Source organism: Rhopalosiphum maidis, chromosome 2 (assembly GCF_003676215.2).
Source record: "Rhopalosiphum maidis isolate BTI-1 chromosome 2, ASM367621v3, whole genome shotgun sequence".
Taxonomy (NCBI): Eukaryota; Metazoa; Arthropoda; class Insecta; order Hemiptera; family Aphididae; genus Rhopalosiphum; species Rhopalosiphum maidis.
Genome location: NC_040878.1, coordinates 50,102,481 through 50,116,096, shown reverse-complemented (window position 1 = coordinate 50,116,096; position 13,616 = coordinate 50,102,481). Strand labels below are relative to the sequence as shown.

Sequence of the window (13,616 nt, the reverse complement as noted above, 5' to 3'; positions counted from 1 at the left end):
TTTCTCTAATGAATATTATCCTCAAAAAAAATTACTTGTATGTAAGTGTCTGGAAAAAAACGTTTTCAATTTTCCACGAATAGCAAACCTCCTCCTTAATTAATTATACTCGATTTCTACCTATACATATTATACATTAGCTTTGTGTAACGCATAATCTAACAGCCGATATGCGCAAGACATTATATATATATATATATATATGTACACTCCTATAGGTATACATCGAACTTTGGTCACATATAATAATAATAATAATCACGAAAACGATATACGCATTATTGGTATATAGGAGGCATTCAACAGTACAAGTCGTGTAGGTACGAATACAATACTCCCACCACGACTACCCCAGCGTGTGTAGATAACGAACTCGGCGATAATATAACATTAATATTATTGTGTGTACACGCGGATTCACCTCTGGTCTGGTCGTGCGCCGTGTGTTTGTTCGGTATAATAATAATATTTTATTTATTAATCGCCAATAACGCGATACACGTTGAACGTCGACACGAAAATCGGGTGCACATTGGTCCGTCACGTTCGCGACACATAATATTATTATTATAATTTTTACTCGCGGTCATAATTTATTGTACTGTCAACGCCGCCGAGAAGTGAATTTCGAAAACCGTTTTGGCGTATACCTATATACCGCCGATTAATACCTGTAGTAGTCGGTTTTACGCATCGCCGTCACACGTCGGATTTGTCGCGCCACCGCCGCACGCGGATCGCACGAATTGATGACATGTCCAGATATTACAAGTGAGTTTACACGATATTATTTACGTATTATTTTAATGTTTCCGCCTCGGACGCACCACCACCACCAGTGCGGGCATAAACCCCGCGTGACTGTTGCCCGTTCCGATCAGACGTTTTGAACGCACACGCCGCCCGACAACGGACGTGCACTACGCGGTCACGCGTTATTGTAACCGCGGTATCGTGCGCGCGCGTTATTTTGACGGATTCGTGGCAGTCTGGTCGGCTGTGCACTCAGAATATGTTGGTATCGGCGCATCGGCGACGGCGACATGTGGGCACACGTGTAGTGTCGACCTGTCCCGCGCAATTAATTACGTTTAATATAATAATATACCTACCCATTAGCGGATAATGATTAGCCTACTCTACACTTCTACAGACGTGTTTTGCTTATCTCTCGAAACCGTCAAATTCGATCGTTTCGCCGGGACGTCTACTACGTTATTATAATCAATAACGATAAGGCGGACAGCAAAAAACCGAACCGGCAAGGCCCACGTGAGTCGCACGCTCGAACCCGTAGACAATCCGTAAAACGAACGATTTACGTACAGACGTAGAGTCGCGCGCACGCGATTACGTTAGTGCAGATAGGTATTGCTTACTATATTTTATTATATACTCGTTTACGCGCTTATAAAATTATTATGTCACGAGACCGTTATGAATGAAAGGGATTTCCGGATAAAAAAATCAAACGGATATCGATATATTCGAGACTGAACGATTTCAGTATACGATTCAATCTTACGCGATAGTGACGACGATAATACGCGTAGGTATATAATAATAATGATAATATGACGTTCGCTAATCGGTCAAGAACGCACAAGCGGTGGGTCATCTGCGTTACTGCTCGGGGTCACCGATTATGGGATGCACAATAATTATTATTTTCGAATAAATTGTGTGTGATGAGTACCGCGGACGCGATGTTATATACGAAAATGTCGAAAGCCCGCTATTTTATTATTATTTTTTTTTTGTTCCTATGTGGAGGGTTTTATTCCCGCGACGTCCGAACCGGTTATTTTTCGACGCAAAATCGACGTGCCACGTTCGCTTATCATCGACCGACTTTATTAATAATAACAATACCATAAATCCGTAGTGTACATAAAATATTATACAATAGCTATACGGTATTAATGTATTTACATATTGATACGGCTGGCCTGCGGAGTCACCGACCCCGTTAATGGATTTATTATATTTTTTTATATATACCTACCAATGTCGATGATACTCATCGTATCACATATATGTCCGTTATAGTACATTACATCAACAATTTCCATATTTTATCATAATTGCCGACATAATTTTACTGTGGTCGGGAAATTCGTTATATTTCCTTATAAATGTTTTATTTTCGTAATGATTTCTTGTACCTTAATTATTATATTATACAGATTAACGGTCCAACAACAATCATGTGACACGAAAACCGAATGAAAATCTGTCTGGCAGTCTACTCTCTTGAACCCTGCGATCGACGGTCATATTTTATAGCGTTGACAACGACTACGACGACGATAAAAGCCCTATCAGTCTTGCTACAGCAGTGCAGCAGCATCTTCGGCGCATCTACGCGGTGGACCGTCCGCATTTAATATGCTACGCATATCAAATTTCAGCAAACGACAGTGGTTGACGTTAATCGTTTTCAGTATCGCTGATTTTTGTAACGCCATCTGCGTGTCGTTGCAAGCTCCGTTTTATCCCCAAGAGGTGAGAGGACCGCATTTAATATCAAACATATGATTCATTGAACTTGGAAGCAGCTCTCGCACAAACAAGATCTATGCGACGTTTGGTGGCGGTGAGGGGGGCAGTATTGGTTGTTAATGACTCATTAGGATTAATATATAATTTATTTTAATTTTTTATGTTTTTTCGTGATTGAAATTTGATTTAAGAAAAAAAAAACAAATTTAAAACTCCGCCCGAAATTTGTGCAACATCTATATTCTACACTAGTTAGGTTCGCAGTTATTTGACCTAAAACCTGTTAAGATTCGCGTACGTGGACCCCATCATATATAAGTTTATAGTAATATATACAAATACTGCAGCTTTAAAATATTGATAAACTCAGTTTGACTTATCTGTCCTATTTTTGGCCTAAATTTTTATAGGTGTGTTAAGTTTTTTCTCAAACGTCGATAAGCTTCTGGTCATGGTTGCTCAAAGAAATCAGCCCGGCACTCCTTCCAAGTTTTATTATACAATATTCCTTATAGGTCACGTAACCATATTATTGTGTCCTACAAACGGATAAAATATGAATAAAGACTCGTGTGTAAAAAAAAGTGTTCCGATTTACAATCTCGACCTAAATGCAAAACCTACATTATTGTAATATGCTGCTCTCAAGTCCAAAGTTTTCATAACACTTATTTTTTTGATTAGTGTTAACCTCGACATTATTTTGTTTGTAAATATTATAAAAGCCAATACGTTTAATTTGGAAATAATATTTACAATTACAGTTCTGCATGTATAATTGATTTTTTATTTCTAGAATGTTTTAATAGCTATTACATGCACATTCGGTTATAATATAATAATCAGATAATATTGCAGTATGATAATACAGAATGCATTTAAAGCAACTATTATATTATTTATTACATAACACGAAAAAAGTGAAAGACTCTTAATTTCTTTATTACTTAAAAGTCATATTTACATTGAAACAAATAGGACTCTTAACTAATGTAAATATAATAAATTTATATATAATATGCATAATGCATATAATATGATTTAATAATATGTAAACACATATAGATAGTATAAAATATATAATATACAGAGTGATTCATCATACATGCTCAGTGCTCACTCTTTTTTCTTTATTAATGCGGTTATTCAAAATTAGATTATTTGAATTTTCAAATATATAGTTCACTATATTATATTCTACACATATAAAGTAAATAAATAAATATAGTTTAAATATAATTATAAATATACATTTACTTTTCAAATTTTCGAAACTTATTGTACTACTTTAGGAGAATTTTATAGAGAAACAAACTTTTGATTTTTTTTTATATGAGAAACACCTTTTATAATATAAATTATTTGGTAGATAATTTTTTCCTAAAAATTTTGAATTATCAAAACTAAACTTCAAACGAGTAGTTTTTGAGTTATTTAATTTTGTTTACGAATAAGTATTAAGTCCATAATAACGGGCTTGGAAGTTGGAAGATATTTGGGGGCAATAGTTATTTAAAAATTTTAGTAACTAAAATTAATCAATTAATATTTATAATTTATAAAAATTATCTAAGTGAATTAATACTAGATCCAATATTAAATCTATTTTATATTTTTGTAAAACTCTTTTTAAAGACTAATTATTCTTATAATAAACATTTTAATAACTGAGGCATTACTTGTTTGATTTTTGAATAAGATAAATCAACATTAAAAAAATATATTCACCAAATAATTTATTGTAAAATGAGAGGTTCTCATTAAAGTACAGATGTTTGTATCACATCATGAGATACTCATTAAGTAATACAAAAATTCTCAAAAATTTTAAAATATGTTAAAAAATTTATTTAAAAATTTCAAAGATCAGAATTTGAATGAATCTATTATTAAATGAAAACAAATAGGGGTGACTCAGCAGTTTGGTGGATCATCCTGTACATACATATTTTAAATATAAATACACTTATTATTTAGTTATAAATAAAATATTCTGTTATAAGTTATATGATAATGCGAAAAAATTAATATTTAAACTTTTCTGAAAATAATAAAACAACAAAACTAATCAATACATATTACAAAATATCGTATGTTGATGAAAACTGTGTTCAATATTATATTATATTTAGGCTGAAAAAAAAGGAGCCACTGCAACCGAATATGGTTTGGTATTCGGTATTTTTGAACTGGTCGTGTTTTTAATCAGTCCCGTTTATGGAAAACACGTGAGTGCAGCTTAAAAAATATTTAAATAATGCAATTTTTTAATTTTTTAAATTTTTTAGTTAAATAGGATCGGGCCTAAATACTTATTCAATGGAGGAATATTCACAACAGGAATATGTGCAATCTTATTTGGGTAAGAAAAAAATTATAGTGAGCTATAATAAGTATATTATTTTAATTTTACCGATTATTTTTATAACATTTTAAAAGAAAAAAAAACACACGGAAGTTACTAAGCTGTTTAATAGGTTTTGAATGTACCCCGTCATTAGGTATAAGTCACTGTAATAGATATTGTATTAACTAGGAATCATTTATTTGTATTAACTAACGTTGGTTGAATCAAATTTTGCTAAAAATAATGCATGTATTATTAAACAGTTTTATCATTTATTATTTTTATTACCTAATTTATAAATCAATAACTGCATAAATAGGTTTTTGGTATAGATAGTATAAAAGATTTATTTTGTATAGAAAATTATAATATACGAGTATATAATGACAAAAGGTTTTAAGTTCTTAAGATTAGAATTTTTTTGAATTACAACGGAATAAATTGTTTAGGATAAATCTTTATAAAAAACATTTCAAAAACTAGTTTTGAGTAAATATTTTTTGTTATTTTTCTGATAAAATTGAATAGTGCAATATTTATTGGAGCGACGAATCATCATTAGTATAAAACATAATTTCATATTAAATTGTATGTAAGTTAAACTTCACTGTTCTTTAGCTGACATATAGTACGCGTGTTTACTATTTGTGTATATTGGAATTAATGATTCGGGGCATAAAATCAATACTTTAAATTTTATGACGTAAAACCTAATAGATTCATTAAAATGGAGGTTTTTTTTTTACTGTTTTGGTACTAGATTTTTGGACAGGGTGGAAGGCCATTATCCATTCATCATATTATCATTCGTCATACGTATTGTCGAAGCGATGGGAAATGCGGCGTTTTTGACAGCAAGTTTTGCCATCATTGCTATGGAGTTTCCGGACAACGTAGCTACCACATTTGTAAGAAACAAAACGTATAAATTAATTTTATAAATGTTAACACGTGAATAATATGATTTACATAAATATTATAACAATTTCAGGCTTCTCTTGAGACATTTTTTGGTCTTGGGCTGATTGTTGGACCAACTGTCGGCGGAGCTTTGTATCAAGTTAGAATACAATGTTTATGATGTGATGACATTGCAAAAAAAAAAAAAATTAACAAATTTTATTTTTTCAGGTCGGAGGCTTTGTAACCCCATTCTTAGTTTTGGGTTCAACATTATTCCTTTCGGCTGTCATGACTGCGTTTGTGTTACCCGATCACCCCAATCGTAGAAATGACGTTACTAGTGATGGTAATTTTTAATTAGAAGAATATTTATAAAGTTTAGATCTCTTATAAATTGAGTATATTGAATAATTTATAATATTATTTTAAGAAATACACTTATTGTTTACTTGAATGCAAATAATAACATATTAATAAAATATATTAAAATATATCCATAATCATTTTAGTACTGCCAATTCTTTAATAGTCAAATGTGGTATAAATTGTTATCATATGAAAAAAAAAAATGAATGTTGGCTTATTATGCATTGCTCAGATAATAACATAAATCGTAACGGTTCTAAACATTTAAAACTCTTAATATATTTTATTAAAATACATTTTATGACGAACGTTGTTTCAAAACCCGTTTACGCGTATAGTCTGCATACCGAAAAATAAATAATCATTCCTAAATATTTTTGTATAATAAATGTGGTCAAGAATAGTTAAAATAATTTAAATAACAATTTTGACAAAACATAACAAACAGTTACAACTTAAAAGAGACATCTCATGTATTAAAACTACTGGAGTGGATTTTATCATGTTAAATTATATTTAAATAAATAAACAAATAATATTATGATATCTATTTAATGTCTTAAGGATATTTTTTTCGCTAAAATTCTTTACTCGTCAATTGAATCAATCCTGTATTGGTTTATTTTTATCATTTATGTCTTAAATGTTTTTGAAAGTTCTACCATAATCTTTGGGTTGTTGATTGTGGTAATGTACAAAGTTATCATAATTTTGTTTTAAGATAAACATTTGACTAAAATGTGTTTTTAATACTGTGCAATATACACGTTTTACAGCTAGTTTGTTGAAAGTATTGAAAATTCCGGGTATAATGTTAGCGGCCGCCAGTATTATCGTCACGTCTATGAGCATTGGGTTTTTGTCGGCTACCTTGGAACCACATCTTAGACAAGTATGGCTGCTGTCACAATTTATTACGTCGCTGTTATTTCTGTTTTCATCTTGTGTTTTTATTTTTCAGTTCCAATTGTCTCCAATGGTTTTGGGGCTGATGTTTGTCATAAACGGCGGTACTTATGCATTAACGGCACCATGGTGGGGTTGGTTGTGCGACAAAGTGCTGCCCGCCAAAGTGGTCACGTTGCTGGGGTGTATCATACTCATGATCGGATTTAGTCTTATCGGCCCAGTGCCATTTCTCGACAGACCGACGTAAGTATACAGTAGGTGTTCGCTGTAAAGCGATTTTAAAAAAAAATGGTTATGTCAGATATTATATTATATATAAATTCTATGCTATTATGTCTGAAAAATAATTAACGTTAACTGTGTTTGCGCATATTTCCAGAGAATTTTCCGTCACCATACTAGGACTGGTGATGCACGGCATGGGCATCGGTGCACAACTTGTTGCATCGTTCACCGACGCTCTGCGAACCGCCATGTAAGTATTTGCGAAGATTTTTTTTCTCAGTAATCGGGAAACAAATCACATCAGCCATTTGTTACTCTTAAGTTGAATGAAGCATTAGGATTATTGATTTACATGTTCGCTCATGTGCATAAAACGTTTTGTTATTTCAACTTTATGTTCGTTTACATTGGCAGCCGTGTAAATAAAAGTTCGCCAAAACTACAAGAGTGAGATTTAAAACAATTATTTCCCATTCAATAGAATTTTTCGGTCCAAAGAAAAATGTCTCGTGTCTACAGCGTGTAACTCGTCTATTTGGAATTATTGTATTTGCACTATTGTTAATAAGTATATATAAACTTTATTTAATAAACTAATATTAAATAGACGAGTTACACCTTGTATATTAGTGATATAAAAAAAGAAAAACGGTTCTTATCAAATTTGAATAATAATAATATGAGATGCATAAATGTAAAACGTACATAAATTATGATGTTGAATAGATAGGCACTGATATATTTTGGGTTTTAATAATTGATATTGATATAATAAACATTATTAAATTAACTAACAATAAATTAAATAATAGAATAATATCTTAACGAGTAAGTTAAAATGATCCGTGCAGTTCATTGTTATAGTTTCTGTTTGTTCTATAAAAATTATAATTGCATCTGTTTGATATTCCAGTCAGCACGGGTTTGCCAACAACTTGGAAACTTATGGTCTGATATCGGGACTTTGGACATCCACTTTTGCACTCGGGGCTTTTATTGGTCCTTCCATTGCTGGTATACTGTACGATATCGTAGGATTCGGCGCAGCTACTTTATTTGTTATCGTATTGTCCGCTGTTGTGGTGAGTAAAAAAAATAAAAATATTTAGTTATTTATTACTTCATTAAAAATACGATATTATGTAAAATTTTGTTGTTACATATTATTTGATCATTACTTACGACCTTACGGTATAAGTATGAAACAAATAAATAGGAATTCGGATTTTACCTTTACGTATAATTTTTATTTATGATCCAGATGAATTAAACGAATTTTAATCTTAAAAAATTAAATTAAATAATTTAAGAACGGGACTGCGATTTACGCATAATTATAAAATAAATAAAAAAGAAGGATAAATTATAATTTTAAATAATATTTATATAAAATCTATATACGCGCAGTTATCGTTGATTGAATTTTTGTCGTTTACGCAAACTTTTGATTAAAAACTTTCATCAACATAACGAAAACTAAATCAAAAACTCTCATTATATAATATAAATCAATGAAAAAAACTGCTTGAATAAAAATATTTTTCAATTTGTTGATTTATGTTATCGTAAATAGATACTGATCATTGTAATTTCTATATTTTTTATTTAGTTTATAAATAGTCTGATGATAATATATCAAAAGAAAAAAAATCGATTATATTTGAAAACTTTTTTTAATTTTGATAACATTTATTTACAAACTTACCGCCATTCATGTATTTTTGTTTATAAATAGTTTTGTTAATTAAATTCAAAACACAACTATCAGTTTTCTCATTCTGTTTATTAAATTATTATTCTAAATCCTAAGCAATTAAACGGTCATTAACGTCAATTAATTTTAATACTATTCGAACTGATTTTTTTAAATTAGTGTATTGCGGATTAAATATAAAGATAAGATTATATTAAGTGTGAGTGAATACCTATCACCTATCAGGTTTATGGCTATTAAAATGTATACTGCTATAATAAACATTATAACTAAGACTATAATATGACGATTGATTCAAACCATAAATCAAGAATCAAGTAGACGAATTGAGTGTTTTCTGGCTATGAGGTAAAAAAAAAAAAATTGATATTAAATAAAACACGGAAATAGTAAGTGAATTTTACCATAAACTGTATTAGATTTTGATTATATAAACGAACCTTTCTTTAATAAACAATGTAAAAAACAACACATTTTATATAAAAATAGTATTAACTGATTATTGTATTATCAATACAATAAAATGTGATAAAATATCCAGATAATTAAAATAGGATTTTATGACTTACGAATATGTATAGCGTTCTGTTGCAGTCAAGGCCAAGGAATTTGCATCTATTTTACTGATTTAAATCCGGCAATAAAAATTCTATAATTTATTATTATTATTTATAAGTTATAAGTTATAAACTTAAACACGCCGTAAACGGAGAGCACTTGTTTCTGGGCGATTAACGCATTTTATTATAATTTATGATACTAAAAAAATCGTTTGATGTACAATTTTTACAGTGTTGTATTGTAATAAATACCTTGTTTTGAGAATCCATAGCCGTGATTTGGCTTAATGCAGGTTGATTGATGGCAGGTCGTAAGAAAGTTTAATACTCTATAGACTATAGGTATATATATTGAGAGGAATCTAATGGTAGCTAGGTTACATTCATTTTTGCACGACAACAACGATTACACGTTGATACTCTTTGTAGACGTGCCTTAGTGATACGTCAAACGTCGATATAAATCTTGATTTTCAAATCGAAAAGATCAAATAAAAGTTTGAGAGTCACGCACGTCAATTACAGAACAGAAAATTTAACCTGTGTACGATTCACAAAACACGATGATCTATTTTTTTTAACCATTTTATAATATTGTATTCACTCAAATTTTCATTTTTGTATTATCTTAGTATATACTTAAACTAAACATATTCAAATATTTAGATTTCTAATTTAATATCTATTTGTAGACTGTTTTAAAACAAAAATTTTTTTTTTTTACTAAAAGTTAGTTCAGCCTACTATGTTACTAATAGATAAATACATTTATTAGAGAATTTTATATGAATATATTAAAAAAATATCCTCAGAGATAAAGGCTGAAAACCTTTACTACTCAGAATCGTTTTTTGCATTTAATAAATTACCATTAAATTCAAATTTAACACATCCGCATATAATGTTTTATTCAATGACAAAGCACACTTGAAATATACTATACAGCATAGCCGGTATCTTTTTTTAAATTTATTACCTGACGTCACGCTGTACAAAATTCTAACGTAAATGATTACGGGAACTCGATTACGGGAATTCAATTACGACATTCAATTACCTACTGTAGCCAGTTGGGTTGGCAATACGCATTTTCCTACAAAAATTAGACACCGTATTCTTCCAGTGTTTATATTTCTCAAAAAATAAAAATAAAATTGAGATTATCTTCCTCCATCGTTATTCTGTTATTAAAACCATCTTAATAATTTGAATATCTATATATACTATTAATATTGTGGTCTAGAATATTTTTTATGTTAAGACATCAAAATTGATCAAATATTAAATAAATTAAAAATCGTAATGTCGAACGTAATCATTTTTTTAAAATAATGATTTAGAGCTATGATGTGACAACTTAAAATTAGATTGCACAAATTATTATTATTATTTCAATTATATATTTTCAATATTAGGATAGTTATATTACACTAATATATGAATACTTATTGAATAATTTGTGTCATTATTTCACGTACCTATTTACTATAATTATACAAATAAAATAAGTAAAATATTATAAGCCAAATTATTAATATCAAAATGATGTACTTAATCTGTAATTTCACTTAAAATAATTTAATTATATACTGACAAATAAGTACCTGCTCAAAGAAAAGGTTATTAATAGTTAATACCTACAAGTAAATGGGTTTCACATTAATATTTTGCATAATATTATTAAGAAATGTTCTATTCAATTTATTTAAGTTTTTTTTTATTAAATAACTATATATTACTACTATATTAAATAACTATTCAATAGTCACTTTTAAAACCTGATTTGTATAAAACTGTTGTTGGGTATAACTTCTATGTAATTAAGTTGATAAAAATATTATTAGCCTCAATCAAAGTACAAGATTATTGATTATTAGTGCACTATTAGTACTAAATACAGTACATAACAGTTATTGCTGTCGGTTCCGGCTAAATTATAGAAAAAATATCGGATATAATGCGTTATAAGCATATTATAATCATAGAATTTAATGTTTAAAGAATAACAATATAGACATGGTTTCAGTAAAAAAAAAAAAAAAAAAATGGGTGGAGGAAAATAATACCTGACCTTTTGAAGAAAATAGTCAAGTTTCATTCTGTTAACACCTTTATATCATTTATCGATTTACCATACTTTAGCCATTGTTATATTGTAATTGTGAACTTGTTCCCATCATTATAATATATATTTAAAAAAAAAGTGCCAGCTTAGTCGTTAACCGAACTAATATCGATATCTTAATTCACATTTTCTTCTTCATAGGGAGTGGCCGTAACGCTGTTTTTGATTTTCTCCCGGCCACCGAGACTGGCCAAGGACGTGCACAGTCTGGACAACCTGATGGATCCACTGGTCAAGTCCGTGACGGAAAACGGTGGTGGCGGCGCGTACATCACGTCAGCACTCACGTGCCCAGTTCCACCGGAACGGCCGCCCGGCATGGACGGCATAATCGCGTGCAACAGCTACAAGAATCGGTTAGGCACGTGGAATCGGAAGGAGAGTGAATTGGTCATCGGTAGCCACATCGGCAACAGTTACGCCGACGAGACCAGAGGTCTGCTGGGCTGACCCGCGCCGCACGTGTTTAATAATCATTGCATTGTTACAATATTGCAATATATTTTACTATCACTACTACCATACGTCGTGTTAGATGTATTCGTATAATATTTTGTTTCTCTTTTTAAACGTATTTTTTTTCGAGTTTTTGAAATATTGAATAATTGATAGTCGTGTAAGCAGTTATATTAAGGCCATTTTCACCCCCCCTTCTCGTTGTCTTCTTTTACTCTTTTTATAGAACTTTACCAACACATATCCACAACAGATTAACATCGATTTTCGGGATGACCACTAAAACCATTATTTAAGTATAGTCACCGTCATCAATACTGTTATTGTTGTGCCATTGTTATTTATAATATTATAATTACTATTGTTTCGTTTTTATTTTTAATTTTTTTTTTAGTCCAGTCATCGATTCATATACTTTTATTGGTTTTATAATAATAATAATACAAATAATGATAAGTAATAATTTTATATATTATATTATACTTCTACATGTTATATTTTTTAATAGAAACTTATTTTTATAATAACGTATCAGTCCAGGGCTTGAGTTTTTAGCCTTGACGAATTTATTTGTATGTATAAATATTTTATATATATTATTTAAATATATATTCATGTCGAATTGCTTGTCAAGCAAATATGTTTATATTATACTATTGCTGAATCTCAAATTATATATTTTTTAAATAAAAACTTATTTGTATTTGTTCTTGATATTTTTAATATATATTTGTGTATGTATTTGTACAGTAGTTTTGCGATTGGTATGGTTTCTAAAAGCAACGTTAAGAATTAACTTTTACAATTAAGAATTAATAACAAAATATTGTGCCTTAACTGACGAGCAAAAATAAATAAATAAGCAAAAACAACTCGCAGTCTTCCATCATATTTTTAATATCATACTGAAAATAAAGAGATGCCTACTAAAAAAGTGAACCCATCACGATGGCAGTGTACCTAAATTGCCTATCTATAGCGCCGTGTTACAGAAATATTTTATCACCAAATACATAAACATAATATTTTAATATGTTGGTATACATCATGTTAACAATTTACTATCGTACATATTTTATATCATTAAATCTAATGTAAGAAATGTTTAATAATGTATATTTTTTATTTAGCCATAAATATACGTATAAAATAAATCGTTAATAAATATTGTTCACTTTAACGGTGTGATGTTACAAATTACAGGTTAGTTATTGATCATAATCAATTAAATAATTAATAATTGTGATCCACTATGGTATTAGTACAATATTATATTTCGAAAAAATATTATTTATCGTAGGTTATATTTTAAAATGAACAAATCGACTGACGATTCGTACGGAAATCGGTTACATAATCATTCATCACGTTTCCTGTTATTGGGTACAACTGTTTACGTAATTTATTAAGAAGCCGCATCAAAGCAATCTGTACACAACGTTCAATAAATAGGTGCTTTGTATTTTGTGTTTCAGCAGTGACGTCGGAGAACACAAAAAATACGTCTAT

The 13,616-nt window shown here is 29.7% G+C and overlaps 1 protein-coding gene across 1 annotated transcript; it reads left to right on the top strand.

The window, feature by feature from the left end:
- Window positions 1-416: 416 nt before the first annotated feature.
- Window positions 417-12,515, top strand: LOC113551741 (MFS-type transporter SLC18B1-like). The gene is made up of 12 exons (XM_026954182.1): window positions 417-771; window positions 2,187-2,505; window positions 4,635-4,730; window positions 4,791-4,864; window positions 5,610-5,757; window positions 5,841-5,909; window positions 5,981-6,098; window positions 6,895-7,010; window positions 7,080-7,270; window positions 7,407-7,502; window positions 8,166-8,334; window positions 11,793-12,515. Exons 2-12 carry the CDS (start codon window positions 2,389-2,391, stop codon window positions 12,099-12,101), a joined length of 1,503 nt encoding a protein of 500 aa, XP_026809983.1. The 5' UTR covers window positions 417-771; window positions 2,187-2,388; the 3' UTR covers window positions 12,102-12,515.
- Window positions 12,516-13,616: the final 1,101 nt, after the last annotated feature.